Source organism: Drosophila willistoni (assembly GCF_018902025.1).
Source record: "Drosophila willistoni isolate 14030-0811.24 chromosome XL unlocalized genomic scaffold, UCI_dwil_1.1 Seg141, whole genome shotgun sequence".
NCBI classification, from domain to species: Eukaryota; Metazoa; Arthropoda; class Insecta; order Diptera; family Drosophilidae; genus Drosophila; species Drosophila willistoni.
Window position 1 is genome coordinate 11,423,983 of NW_025814052.1, and position 16,315 is coordinate 11,440,297.

Consider the following 16,315-nt stretch of genomic DNA (forward strand, 5'->3'; position numbering starts at 1 on the left):
CCCTCTCATATACATTGGGGAGATACAAATTTATAATGTATCTGGCATGATAATCATCGCCATGCTATGATTATTATGTTGATGATACTAGACTTGGATACAGATGTACTCTCTCTCTCTCTCTCTTTCGCTCTCTCCATCTTCTTTGTGTTTGTCTGTTGGCTGATGCTGTGTGTGGTGACAATTGTCAATTGTATGCTAATTAAAAGCAGCGGCAAAATTTCAATCAACAAAATCAAAACAAATCAAATAATTGTTTAATCAACAGCAGAGAACAGCAACAATATCAACAGCAACGGCAAACAAGAACAAAAAGAGAGAAAAAAAACAAAATCGAAAACCAAAAACCAGAACCAAAAGCCAAAACCAAAAAACCAGACGAACGGCCGCCTGGCCAGACTTGGGTTGACTTGGCTTGGCTTCGCTTGGTTTTGGCTTTGGTTTGGCCTGGCCTGGCTCTGTTTCGGCCTGTCGTCGGCAATATATTGAGAAAACGGCGCGTTGAAAATTTATCACCAAAAGATTCTTGAACTCGTCACTAAGGTCGACCACCACTCTCTATGGTTGAACACCAGAACACCTCTCTACCCCACAGCTCCTCCCTCTGCTCCACCTACTCTCTTAACCGGCCCACTTTGAAGTTGCCCAAAACACACACAAAAAAAAAAAAAAAAAAAACAGAAACAGGTCTCTCTCTCTCTCATTCTCTTTCTTGCTCTCTGTGAGTGTCTGTTTTATATGATGATTGCTTTGACTGATTGATGCTTGTTAGGTATGAGAGCGTGAGTCACGACAAAGTCATAGCCAATTTTTCTTATATACCTAGATTGGATGTAAAAATCAATATAAAATGTTTTCAAAGGCTTAGGAAAAACTCTCCAGTAAACTGATCTGATTTTTCAGTAATTCAATGTGACTAAAATTCTAGATTCTAGAACTTTTCAATCCGAGTTGTATTAGTGCGGAATTTGACATACAGAAATCCAGAAATTGTCGCGATCTTCAATCTCTCGTTGATGCTAGTGTTGTTAAATGTTAAATTAAATTAATATTAATCACAAAACAAATTATTAAGAAGTATTTTTATTAAAATACTTATGTTCCGAATGGGTTTTTAAGTTTTTTAAAGTTTTGTAAATATTTTGTAAATAGTTGATATCATTTTATCACATCTTGTTAATTTGAAAAACTAGAAGAAAAAAATTGTTTCATATTTGTGTTACATTTGCATAATTGAAAAAAAAAAACGAAAACTAAAATGTATTATCAACACGCAACACACTCACGCACATCTCGAAATTGCCACAACCTATGCTAATTGCACTTTATAAATATATGTGTCTCTCTCTCTCTCTCTCTCCCCGTCTCTTTTTAGTTATGTGGCAGCCCTAAAGGCAGCAGCGTTCTATGCGCTGCAAGCTGTTAATATGACGTGCCACATGTTGCATGCATTCATGCAGCAACGAACTCGATTTAAATCATTAATTTATTACACATACGCCATGTGGTCGCCACTGGAGAACAGCAGCAAGAGCAGCAGCCGTAGAAGTACCAACTCCAACTGGAGGATGATGATGATGATGATGATGATGATGATAGTGTTGTCACCAAAAACAATGACAACAACAACAACATTTACATCGGCTCATGACCAACAACAACAACAGCAGCAAGACTAACAACATCAACAACAAAACGTTGAACAAATTTTATTTGAAGCTTAGAAGAAACAACAACAACTAAAAACAACAACAACAACAACTCATACAAAAATGTCTGAGGTAAGTTAAATGGGCTAAAGTCAGGGTCAAAAAAAGAACACAAAATACAGGAACAAGGAGAGAACAGTGGCAATGCGGGGAACTTTAGATTGCGGTGTGCGGGAGTGGGAAAATTCGTAGGCACGGAAGCATTTCCATTTTTATTAAATTAAAATCGATTTTCAGTTGATTTTATGAAAAGACTTAAGAGCATCAAACACATTAAAAACAAAACCGCACACACACACTCACACATACAGTTACACACACAAACACACACCCAAACACACAAAGCAGGTTGGGTATATCTTAAAGAAAAGGAAGATGCCGAGGTTTGTAAGCAAGACCTGACAGTCTGAGAAAATTTTATCAACCGTGTGCTTTTCAGTTTAACTTTGACAAAATCTCGACCTTCTCTATATCCTATACAGGACCTTTGATAAGCCAAAATGCATGCGAATATCAAGCTGAATATGTTTGAAACTTGCCATTTGACTGTCACTGCAAAAGATAAGAATTTCTGTAGTCTTCGCCCTTGTTAAGGTTAAATGTGCATTTAAAGAGTTGAGTAGACCAAGATAAATGAAAAACAGCTCGTACTTCATTTCAAAGTTCTTTCACAAACAAAGGCTATAATTCACATGTTTCAATCCACCTTAATTCAAACCAAAAAGTGACAACTTTAAGAGATTTCTTTTTAATAATAACTATGTAAAATATTTCAAATATTCAAATATTCTCTTCTTGCTTATTTTTGAAATGCCCTTTAGATAGAAGTTGAGGAAACAGTCAAATGGCAGTGAAATATTCTTTTCGAATAGATAAGCTCAGAGAGAACATTTTGGGATAACTTTACTTCTCTTTTCTATTCTTCACTCCTCTCTTGTTTTATCTTGTCTTCTCTATTCAATTTATGAAAAGTCTTTAATGCGACACGATGCTTATTGCAGATAATATTCCGAGTCCTAAGGAATGCCATGCCATGTTGGGCAAATGTCGACAGTTGTGGTCCTCTTCTTCTTCTTTGTCATAGTCGTCGTCGTCGTCGTTGTCGTCGTCGCAGTCGCTAGTCGTTCTATCTTGGTTTGGCTTAGTTATTTTTCCAGTTGGCCCGCATAAATATTTGAATTTTGGGTCACTGATGTTGACGTCGTTGTCGTCGTCGTCGTCGTCGTTGTCGGTCGTTAAGACCGTCAACTGTCTCATGTTTATGTATGCGACACACATACACGCACACACACACACATACACACACACACCTAAAAGCACGCAGGAATAGCAACAGGCGCCATTACATATACACACACACACAAAGGCAAGCGCACACATACAAATATTGACCTAATTTGCACCTGTTTACAAATTCATTTGGCTCCGCTAGTCCAAACACTAACTATTTTTTTCCCACCTCTGCAATCCCTTTGGCAGCTTTTCTCCCCCCACCTCTCTTTCTCTCTCTCTCTTTCTCTCTCTGACTCCCCATTCGGCTCTTGCATCCTAGTTTGCGAGCAGGACATTTGCGTTTTTGGCGCATGATTTATGCAAACTTTTGCTATGCGATGCGAAACGTGAACCAACCAACCAACAACAACAACTTCCATAGCCATTTGCTAGCTTCAGCTGCTTCCATGTTTTTTGTGTACTTTTTCTTTCTTTTTTCTTGTTGTAAAGTGCTTCAAGCCAAGTGACCAAGTCCAGATTAGGGCAACTGATGAAGAAGTGAAGGGAATGAGGAACTGTGAACTGTTTGGCCAAAGGAGTCAGTCATCCGCACTCTATACCATGTTTTACTCAAAACAGAAATTTACATTTTACATTTGAACTAGATTCCTATGCCCAATAGGCAGAATGATTGAGTGAGCAACCAAAAGTCAATAGTTAATCCTGATGGCCATTTAGCTCACTTATTAAGAGGATCCTCACTAGTTGAAAACTAGTTTTTGTCCAAAATTGAAAATATAAACAAATAGATAAGTCCTTTGCATAGTATATCAATCTAAGGAGAGAGTGTCGCTTAAGGGCTTTTAGCTAAAGAAAACATTATTTGTTTCATCAATTAACTTGGATTAAATCAGCGTTTGTGTCTAATGATAATGATGATGATGATGTCTGCCACTGTGCAGTAATTAGTCTAGCGCCGATTTGCCCATCATCCGAGTCCTTGCTCTGGCACTGCCAATGCCAGTTGTAGTATCAGTAGTTGTTCTCCTTCGCCTTTTGTATTTGCCTTCATCTCTTTGTCCTTGTCGTCGTCGTTGTCGTCGTAGTCGTCGTCAATTTGCTGCTTGTCTTTGACAGTTTGAATCTTTTTCTGTTTCTCTTTACGTTTTGTGTTGTCTGGGCATTGATTTCCCATTTGATTGATGCGTTTTTAATGAAGGCAAAACTCATCCAAACCACCTGATAGCTTATAGAGAGAGAGAGAGAGGGAGGAAGAGAATAAGGTGTGAGTGTATAAGGTGGCTTAAATCATTAGCGACAAAAAATTCACCGTCTTTGCCGGTAATCGACCATGCAAACAAATAGCCGCCATGATCCGCCATAAACTAAATGAAATATAAATAGTCAACAAATGGCCAAAGGTTCCTGAAGTTGAAGCTGACCATAGTCCCGTCAAATTGTTGTCCTTCCTACCTACCTTCCTTCCTTCCTTCCTTCCTATCTTTCGTTTGCCTTTCACATCGTTCGTTCTTCCTTTTCATGCCTTCCTTGGGAAATTGACACAGCACTAAAGTTACGACAGAGCAAACAGAAAACACAGAGACAAGACAACAGAGGAAAAAACAAAACCAAAAAAAAAAGGCAAAGGCAAACAAATGGCGGGCAGTCGACTTGGACATGAACATGGTCAGAAGAACACACACACACACACACACATGTGAATGAAAGATTGGGTGTGTGTGTAACTCCCGTCCTCTTGCAAGTATGCTATAAAAAATATTGTAATCATAAACTATGCCAAATATACATACCCAACTACACACATACACATAACTATACTATGTATGTACATATATGTACATACATCAGCCACTTGTAGAGGGCAGTCAAAAGGGGAGCTCACATTCGGGTGGGTGGCTGACTTAGAGTGGCATTTTGCCAGTTGCGGTCAAGTCCGCACTAAATGAACTTGTCGCAAATATTTTTCTTTATCCCTTTTTTCTTCTCAGTTTTTCTTTCTTTGTGTTGTTGCAAAATGTCAATGTCAGAATTTGCAATTTCTGTGAAAGTAGGTTGAAGCAACAAGAAACGCTGCTTGAGCCGCAAACACTTTCGGACCCAACGAAAATGAGAGAAGGAGAGACAGTGAGTGAGTGAGTGAGTGAGATGGAGTTGAAAGTATTCGGTGCTAAGACAAATTACTTGGCATTCTTCTTATGGGTGCAACAAGTTTCCAACAAAAAGGAAACACGTTCAAAGAAAAGGAAATACCTTAAGCCAACTTTTTTTTTTTTTTGTCCAAGGTGGCTTACCTTTTCTACAAAACTAGCTAGACTTTCATAGACCTACGAAAAATAAAGGAATCAAAAGAAACTTTTAACTTTTCACTAATTGCAATTTAACATCGAAAAGTACAAAGATTTCACAACTTCTTTAACACACTCACACAATTTGTTGCTATAAACTTTTAGAATATATTTATCGAAATTAACATCAATCAAATTGTCATAGTTTGTTGAGAAAACAACTGTGAAACTTTGTTTAGTCAAGTTTGAGGAACGACGAGCAAATAACGAACAACACCGACGAAGTTCTTTGCTCTAAACAATTTATGCAAAAATATTATTATCCTTAAAGAAGAAAAGGAGTTTCAGATATATATAGGTATATAGTTTTTATCATTACGACGAACCTTAAAGTTTTTTCGATGAATTTGTCGATATTGCGCATACGACATGTTAGTTGTATATGTTTCAAATATTTTAAATATTTAGTTCTTTTTACAATTTGTGTGAAATTTAAAAGGAGTGCCTAGTCTTGATTAGTGGAAATAATTATTTATAATTATTTTATAAATGTTTTTTGTACCATATGACGTATACGTTATATTTGATGAGTATTAAAATGTATTTCTTGTCGGAAATTATTATTATTCAGTTAAGCCAATCTAACTAATAACAAAAGCAACTACATATACATGAGTAGATCTAGGGAAGAAAACCGAGGGGCCATTTGCTCCAAAAAGTATGCAATAAACAGAGCAAGAATTCACGTTTTACATCTAAACAAATTTAGCAAACATTGTTGATGGACAATTTTCAAGTCGCAAGGCGAAAAGTTATAAATTTGTGTGAGTCAATGCGCAAAGTTCCGCCAGATCCGTCGATGTTAAAATAAACCACTTGAAACTTCATAAATAAACATTAGCAAACTTCAATTATAAAATAATTTCAATTTAACAAAGCATGAAACTTTGCAGATTTTCATATTACGTTGTCTAACTTCTATTCTTATTGAACATAGCTTTAGAAATAGTTTGCTTGTAAGCGTAAATGTTAAAAGTTTTTAGTAAATTTAGGAGGAATATTTCAAAATCTGCATTGAAATGTGTCAACGTCAGACGGCGGGCCCTTAGACCATGATGATGGGCCATGATGCTGCTGCAATGGCAGCAAAGGCAACAGCAACCAAACAGCTGTTGAACTCATTAGAAATTCATGACTTTGACGTTTTTGCCAAGGTTAGAATAAAAGGCAACACATTTGCAACATGTTGACAGCAGAGCAGCCTTTTCTAGTCACTAACCTAACACATTCCTCTCCACTTTTTTGGTCCTGCCACTTTTGACTTTGTCGGCAGTCCATGTTTCCATGAATTCATTTTGCTTTCTGTGCATATTTTTATGCAAAACTATACTCACACACATACACACACACACATACATATATACATTTGCTTCTTTTCCCCTCCTGCAATACATGTGTTTAAGCTTTAATTACTTGCTACGAGTATATGCAATTGATGATGAACTCTTTATGTCTATATTGCTCTAGACTTGACATTATTAAGTATGCAAATAATTTAATTAAATAGTGTATTAGCTATTCGTTATTATTGTAGCATAGTAAACTTATAATTTGTTTACATTTTGACTGCCTGTGTCTTTCTGTTTTATATAAACAAATTAAGATGAAAACATTTATGAATATGTCGCCAAGTCTGAGCCAGGATTGTGCATAGCTGTCATAGGTGTGAGTGTATGAGTCTGCCTCTTATTTACATACATTTACATATGTATCGCTGTGTGTGTATGAGTGTGAAGTGGCTGCGTGCCTCGTTTATCTATGCGTATGCAAAATATATGAAAAAAAGAGGAAAAGTGGAGGCGCAACAAAAAAAAAAAAAAAAAACAAGGAGGAAAAAAACTTTTCCAATTAAAAGTTTCTGCCAAGTCCGTTCACACAGTTCCTGCTCTTATGATGGGATCCCTTCACCGCAACCATACTATACGACACCATACCAAACCATACCGACCCATAACCATCTCTCATGCCATCGCACGTCATCCCATCCCATACCATACCATTCCATTTCATTGCATACTTTGCCTTTCCATTTCATATCCTTGCCGACAATTAAGCCGCATAATGAGCTATAAACTCGGGACCTCACAATTATGCGACGTTTAAGCGACTAAGTGCCTCAGTCGGTGAAAAGCAGGTGTGTCTGTCTGTCTGTGTGTGTGTATGCGTTTGTGTGTGTCTTAGGCGCCTGGCTGCTGCTTTCATCACCAGGCTACACATTCTTTTTGGTCCCCAACGCCACCTCCAGCTTCAGTCTCTTTTGTTGCTTGTCTAATGAGCCATGACAAAGCAAAAGCAATCCTTAAGATGAAGGTGCAGGAGTAAAGGAATCAAGGAAGATGTCATACAAACACAATTGTCAAAAAATTACTTTGACACCTTTTGACAGATTGAGTTTTTGATTTTCATTTTTTCCTTCCTTCCCCAACCCCCCAATTTTCTTTTTTTTGGTGCTCTTTGCACCTGCTTGTTAGCTTTTTGACATTTGAGCGAATTGTATAATCAGCCAAGTGATAAAAATAAACAGATGGAGTTAGACAGAGAGAGAGAGAGAGAGGGAGATAGATAGAGAGGGAGGGAGAGGGAAATAAAGATAAAGAAGGACTAAGCATTGTGCTCTTGTGGGTCGGCTTATTGCGTCAGCTAAGCCAGTTGCCATATTGTGAATCGGTGAAAAGGTCTCTTCTTTTGCCCACACACAGCCGCTGTCATAAGTCTTCGCTTAGGACTCACTCACTGGCTGACTGACTGACTGACTGACTGACTGACTGCATCATCACCTTTTGGCCCATTGCCTGCAGCTGGCACTTGAACCGCATTTGTATGCTAAAGTATTTTGCTTGAATGTCATTTGCCATATGCGAAAGAAAAGAAGAACAAAAAATTATATGTAATATTTATAAGTAAGATTCTACCTTTTGCTTCACTCGCACCCACACACAGACAGAGACAAATTTATGTGTAAATATAAAAAACAGAAAGAAAAAATATTGTTTAATCTCTGCATTTGACATTTTCATTCCCTGGCAACGATTGTACAATAATTTTTTTTTGTCATTATATGATTAACAGTTATAACTTCTTATACAAGATCTTGTCATAATGATGATTTTGATGACAACAGACTTCTTGAAAGATAAATTGCGAGTAACTTGCTTTTGTATAGTTCCCAAAAGTATGCTATAAATGTTCTCGATTCATGCCAGAAACATTTTGTTTTCAACTCTTCTGGTTTTACTACAAAATACTTAAAAGCTGAAATTAATTGGATAAACTTGTTCAAGCTAGTTCACTTAAGTCAATCAGGCAGCTTATTCATCTTCTTCACTTGCTCCCTTGAAAGTCCTTACTAGGATACAGGTTGGTTGGAAATCTTGGCTTAATGCTCTACTAATTAGCATTAACTCTTTGCATGTGTACATTTCTATATGTGCTTGTTATTAATCTTAAACATGTATATATGTATATGTACATATATCTTCTACCATTTGTTAGTGCTGGTTTCCCTCATTTTTGTTATTGTAATTCTGTCTGTTTTTGTTGTGGTTAGCATTTTGGGTCTTATCATAAATTGCAAGCACGAAGCAAATAAATCCAATTAAATTAGCAACAATCTGAAGTGGCCAATGGGCCAATGTTAGGTCCTCCCACACACACACACACACACAAACATACACACACTATTATGATTCCAACATTATTTTCAATTTGGCTCTGCGGCCGATGCCCTTCTCCTTCTTTTTCTTTCTGGGCTATGCTATGCCTGTTTGACTGCCCATTGACGATGAGTTTCATCTGGCATTTTGGCCATACGGATATAAGTTTTTATGAGCACTTTTTATACTATAGACAAATGCCCATTGATTTGGAGGAGTGTGCAAGCACCTTGTTTGTTTTTTTTTTTGTGGGTGTTTCGGTTTGTTTGTTGTCGTTGCTTCAATTCAATTCAATAGAAAATTAGTTCGTTTGTTCAGGTACAACATTATGGGCCCCTTTCCCCTCTGTGGATAGATGGACAGAGGATTCGTTTAATAAGATTATTCTTAACCCACGCAAATATCACATTCAATTTGAAATTGCTGGCCATTTTTTTTTTTTGCTTTTTTTATACTGTTTGCTTTGTGGTTTTTATGTCCTTTATGGTCAGGCTGCGCCCATATGTATGCTACACAAAATAGATTTAATCAAATGTTTTAAGCATTTTGGGGAAAATTATGTGAACAGTTTAGTTCATTTTAAAATGGAATGATAAATTAAAAGTACAAAATATAATTAATATTTCTCACTCGCTCTCTCTCTCTCTACATTACTCCCCTTTTTTTTATTTGACACGCAATTTCCCCTCATTTACGCTTTCATCAAATGAGCTGACTCATTAGAGGGCTAAAAACTTCTTGAGTTTTACTTGATCTTAACAAGGTATATATTCTTATATATGTATAACCTAAGAGCACGTACCAACAACGTGATAAACTTTGCCAACAGCCAAGAGACAGCACCAACAACAACAACAACAACAACAAAAGAATATAAGCTAAAAATCTTGAAGCAATTCCAAGTCAGTTGGGGCAACAATTTAATAGAATTTAACCAGCATTTAAAGAAGGTAGATGACAGTAAGAGTGTGTGTGTGTGTGTGTGTGTGGGGTGGGGATACGGAAGGTGTATAACATAAATCTGCCAGCCTCAGTGAAATACTCATAAAATAATAATAACAACAAGAACAACAACACGTCCAAGACCAGAGGGGGAGAACAAGAAACAGAAGCAAAATGCTGCAGCGATAAAGAAGAAAAAAAGAAGAAATATAAAAAAAAACGCGATAAAGTCATTCAAAGTGTTTAACCAAAAGGTGACAAAAGCACAAGAGAGTACACAGAGAGGGGAGGTGGAGGATTAATGCTAATGGAAGAGACCGATGGCAACCGATGGTCTACAGACGTCTCTGCCATTAACTGGCCCTCCCCATCCCCTCACCAAATTAGACAGGGTCGTAGTCTAAAAAAGAACAAAAACACACACAATTTTGTTGTGTGTTTCTTTTGCCTATTTGTTGACTCTCAAGTGTCATAAATTTGTTGATGTTTAACCAAGAAAATGGTTGGGTTATGTTATTACCCCAATCCCGACAGCCCTCGAAATAGAAGGTTCAGGTAGGACAGGTGGCTGGTGGTGGAAGTTGTATAGAGGTCAAGGTCCCAATGCGAATAACTTGAATGAATTGATAATTTGGTTTACCACACTCGCGCACATACAGATAAACTATTTACATACATACATTGTATATGTATACATATTTCAGTGCATTTTTTATGAATTAGCATAATAAGTAATTTCGCACATACACACACACACACACAGCTGACAGCTGTCAAAAATGCATTATTGAACCATTCGAATGATTTTTAATGAGATAAATGAGACGATGCATTTCTGAGTGTAATGCACAGTGATTGCATGGCAAACCAATCGAGTCCCAATGCAATGAGATGCCAATGTGATGAGATGGAATTCATTTTGTTTGCATTTTGCTTTCAAGTGCATTCATTGGCAATAATTTGAAATAAATTATGATAAATAGCTAACGAATTATTCGCGAAAAACCAAAAGAACAAAAAAAAAAAAAATTAAACCAAAGAGAAACAAATTTGTCTCTAAAATGCAAACAAACAAACAAAAAAAATGCTACAATCATAATTTCAATTGTTATCCATTATAAGTATGGCCTAAGCTTAACTTTAATACTTATTGAAAGTACTAGGAAATCTTTCTACTTAAATTGCAATTCATTTTTGCAATTAAAAATACAAAAATTCCTGTAGAAAAACCTTAAAACACTTGAGTATATTAATGAAATACGAAATAGTTCTCAACCAAATTGCCCCATATCTTGTTTATCACTTTTTATTATCTGTATAAGCTAAAAAAAAAAAAAAAAGAGTTTTAATTGTCAAAGTTTATGGCCAGTCAGAAGGCAGAGTGCAAAGTCAGAGATATCATCATCATAATTTGTCATCTGATTTTGCTGCCAAACAGTGATAACAGTGTGATAGATTGATTTGCTAACCGAAATTCTGTTGTAATTATTTGTTATAATTCATTAAAAATTCAATGGGCCGCCACATCATGTCATTGATGGCTATTCATCTGGTTGAAATGAACGTAATTAATTCATTCATTCGATTTCCTATCAATTACCTCAATTCAATGCATGTTTCAATCCATTTTCATTTGCAGTTCATTTCATTTTGTAACGTTTCGGTTTGTTTCTCTGCTGGGCTGGCTGGCCCATACAATTTTATGTGTTTGTCAAACTTTGACGAGCTGTGTAATTTCATTATCAATTGTCAAATAGAAACAAGAGTTTATCTCTCAGTCTCTCTCTCTCTGTTTCTGTCTCTATCTCTGTCACAGCAGCCACGTTTAACTGGCTAATAGATCTTATCTATCGGTTTATCTGGCTTTGCTGCTATTTTTCACTTGGGTTGTCTTTTCTGTTTTTGGTCATGGTGCTGATAAGGTCGCCCCCTGAGTGAGATTGGTGTCGTCGCCTCTATTGTCAGAGACATGGGCCCATGATTCTGAATATCATCTTCTTGTCTCATGCTGTTGACGCACCAAATACACACACACACACACACACACGCATACAGACGCATACAGACGCGAGACTCTTGACTGGCGGCTGACGTATACTTGATATTAGTTTAGGGCTGGGCCCAGAGTACGAGAATTTCCATTTTGATTCAAATTGAAATTGAGATTTGTATAATTTAACCTTGGTGTTCGCTTGTCATAGCAACCAAGGGGGCATCAGGTACGTGCCTGTCTCTTCTGGAAAGGGGTTCGCACTGGCTAATAGCAAAATATGTTTCATTTCAATCAAATGTTCCCACAAATGCAAACACATGCTCCCCATATGTCTTTGCCAGTCTCTGACAATTGCACACGTTTTCACCTTGATTTCAATCAATAATTATTTCTCGCTCTTCTCTTGTCTAGATGCCAAGTCAATCCAAAATGTTGAAATAAATATGCATTTACGTGAGATTTTCCTTAATAATTTCGTAACTTAGCGGATTTTGTTTATCTTTAGTAGCTCTTACTTTCTCTTACTCAAGGAAGGAACGGCAAACGATTCACGACTTGAGCTTCTCTTACTAAACTCATGATAATGAAGACTTTCTTTCTTAGTGAAGGCTTGAAACTTACTCCTTTGATTGATCTAACTATCGTTTTTTCTATCAATTTTAAACTATTCACTTGTTTGACATTTTGTCAATATAAATCAAATCAAAAATCAAGCTAAAAGCATATTTAGGAAACAATAAATTTCCTTTTAGCCATGCAGCTACAAAAAAAAATGGCACAACTTGTCAAAAGAGAATAAAATTTAGTTGACACTTTCAATTTTCAGTGCATTTATGTGACAAGCACAGGAAAGGGGGGTAAGGTGGATGATGTGATCATAAAAAAGTATGACTGGGAGGTGAACAAAATGTGTGATGCTGGCTTTCACCTTTAGACGCGTATCAAAATGCATTAACTGTGAAAAAATCAAAATGCAGAGGCAGAGACTATGGCCAAAAAAGTGACTCTACCCCTGCTTTACTGCTTATTTTTAGCTGTTTTTGCCGATTAAAGTCAAGTATGAAACTTTCAATTCTCTCGAAAGTTTATCTCTGCACGCGCTTGAAATAGTCGTCAAACTTGCCAATTACGACATGGTTCAAGAAATATATTTATGAATAAAAGTTAATTACAGATAATACTGGTAGATATGAGCAGCAATACATATGTCATCTGTATCTTGTATAGTCATAGACGGATGAGCAAAATGCATGTACACATTCGCGTTTGTTAAGTCGAAATACACCTTACATGCTGCTGATTTGCCTGATAACACATACATACATATGTATGTATGTTAGAATGGGAGATGACAAATATTTCTGCTTTGAGTCAATCGATTTAGAGTGTCTCTTCCTTTAATATGTATGTGTGTGGCTGTAGTGTATCGTATACCCAATCATTACATACCTGCAGGGTACTAGAAGGAAAGCCAAGAGGGTTAGGGTGCGAAGGGTGCAAGGCGGCAACGCAGAAAACTTGCCGGATTCAGTCAAACGTAAATGACGGAAAGTCTATTGACGTACGTAACCTTTTGTATATATATATATATGTGTGTGTGTGTGTGTGTGTGTGTGTTCAATGCATCTCCCCTCTTGCTCGCCCCTCTTTCTCTCTGGCATTCATCCTTAAAGTTTCCGCTGCCGCTTGATTAGCAGCTATTAAAATTTCTCAATTTCTTGTTGCATACTTTTCAGCTGCGCTCAATTAAATTTCGAATTTACTTCAATTTTAGATTTATTCATTGCGTATGTGTGAGTTGTTGTTTCGTTTCCGTTTTATTAGTTTCTTTTTATTGGAGACCAAAGTCTCTAGGTCGTTATGGCTTGCCAAATTGTCTGTATGTCAAGGCAAAAGCCAGTGCCCAGATCTCATTGTTGAATTGATTCCTCTGCTCATTATCCTTGGCACTGAACCGAAGCGGCGCAATGCCTTTTAAATTGATTTTCCGCTTTATTTTCTTTTGGTGGCTTGTCCTTATAAGTACTTATATAAATTATATATATATATATATATATAAATGTCGTTGTGGGTGTGCATACACATACATACATATATAAATTTCTTAACAAGCCAAAGAGAGAGAGTGAGAAAAAGAAAATGTGTTAACAGTAGGAGAAGAATATCTTCTTGTTTATATACTTGCTAAAAAGAGTATATTCATTTGAATAAACTTCATCGACTACATAAAACAAATGCATTTAATAAATTTTATCAAACTAAAATCATGTGATCTTGATCTTCCCGAAAATAAATCTTAGAAATCTAAAACTATCATAATTTTCCTTAACATTTTTTCTTTTCTGACAATCTTACAAGATCAATTCAAGCAAATACTGATTTATTTTTGACTTTTTACCATAAAGATTTCTCTTAAGGGTATACAAAAATTTCGAAAGTCATAAAGTGAATGCCAACTGACTACGTGGCCTTGAGATTTTCATTTTAAAATTCCATGAAATGGCATAAAAATGTTGCAAAATTTGTTTAAAGCTAATTTTTTAAATTGAGTTGCCATACTTTGTGGATTCTGTCTTTGAAAAATTTCTAACAAAAAAAAGGAAAAAACAAAAAAGAAAAGAAAATTTTAGAATGCCCGCCCTTTTTCATATATGTCACATTTCCATTATTTGAGTTTGTGCCATTATGTGACTGGTTATTGACTTGCACACACATACATACAAATTCAACACGGATGAAACGACAAATGGCGGTTTTTCATTTGGCATGCAAGCCGCCGCCTTTATTCTGCGTGTTGCGTCCTTCATTCATTTCTCATTGCTGTTGTTGCCGTGCAACAACGACGACGACGACGACGACGACGGCGGCGGTTACGGATTTTAAGCTTACATGCGACCGTAGAGACAAGAACAATTGGAAAAAAAAAAAGAGACACATAAGAGAAACCCAAGAAAACGTTGTATACCTATATATGACTTGATTATATTTGGCGTTATACATTATATATACATTTTATGTGAGTGAAGCCGATTTCTTGATTCCATGCACTCAGTTGTCGGTCGTTTCGCTGATTGTTGTCCCTGCCACAGGGGCTGGCATCATGATGTTTTGTTGCTGCTGCTGCTGCTGTTATTGTTTTCCTTCTGCCTTTTCTGGGCAGTTCTTTGTGCATTTTGAATGGCAAGGAAACACACACACATTCACACACACACACACACACACGTACACACAGAGATTCAACCGTCGGCCGGTGGTCCAATGTCGGGGCCATTCAGCTTCTCTCATGCATATTTTAGTGGGTTAAGGTTGTAAGTATTATTCTTTCAGTTTTTGTTGTTACCCCTCCGGCATCCCCTACTGCCCTACTGCCATCTCTTGGCAGTTTTTATGACCAAAATCAAATGTAAGTGCAAAGTTTTCACTTACCCGGACCATTTAGCTGGCAACCAAGACCCAACAGCCAACAAGTTTCATTTACAGTTTTTTTTTTGGGGTTTAACTTTAATGCATTTAGTTTGATTGCATTTCGCATGCCTCCTGTCAATTGTGAAAGCAGGACACAGGAATGTGGGTAAAGTGGGTGGAGTCAGTCACTCAGTCACTCAGCAGTATATATTCATTAAAAATTTAAGTGCTTATTTATACTTTGGCGTCATTGTGACGCTCACATACACGATGGCTTGTGTCCTGTATGTCCCTGAATGACCCAGGGTAATGGCTACGGCAACGGCAACGGCAACAGCAACTATGGCAAATGGCAATGGGAACGGCACACGACAGCGACAACGACAACACCAAAGGCAACAGCAAGGATAACACTAGAGTCAACATGTTGCAGTTTATTCTTGCACTTTACATGGTATGAACCAAGAACCACATCGAAACCACCAAAGTTCTTTTCCCACTTCCCTATATATAAGTATACGATAGTTTATGGTGGCAAGTTTTCACAGTTAATAATATTGCAGACAATTTAAGGGGCCAGAAATTGGTTCACATATTCCTTTCAATGATGGCCTGTCAATTTTAGCCTGACCACTTGCCATTAAAATTGGAAATTGGAAAAAAAAACCAAGAAAAATAGAGTGCCAGAGTGTGACATGAAAGCGTTTTCGTTTATATAAAGTATTCCCTCCATTATTGGTTATTGACATTTTTCGTCATCTACACGCTACACGCTACTGCTCGGCTCTCGACCGGGCAATCAACTCGTTATATTTTAGTTTCAATACATTTTCCTGTTCGTGTCGACTGTGTGCATTTTTCTTTTATTTGCTCTATTTTCTTCCATTTACAAGTAGCTTTTTTATCTTGCTAGCAGAGTGTAGATAATAGCCAAATAGAGTGTTTATATATCCATCTTTTTGTGCACTTTGAAAAATTTGTTTCTTTTTGTTATACTCTTAACAAAATGTTTGTAACGCAATTAGATCCTCTGAA

General features: G+C 36.8%; 1 protein-coding gene across 1 annotated transcript in view; it reads left to right on the forward strand.

Annotated features, from left to right (window-relative positions):
- Nucleotides 1-1,715: 1,715 nt before the first annotated feature.
- The window catches only part of LOC6641108 (adenylate cyclase type 9), a 28,379-nt gene continuing 13,779 nt past the window's right edge, over nt 1,716-16,315 (forward strand). The window contains exon 1 of the mRNA XM_047011136.1: nt 1,716-1,781. Within this exon, the coding sequence (XP_046867092.1) occupies nt 1,773-1,781 (9 nt within the window). The 5' untranslated portion in view covers nt 1,716-1,772. The remainder of the gene's footprint in view (nt 1,782-16,315) is intronic.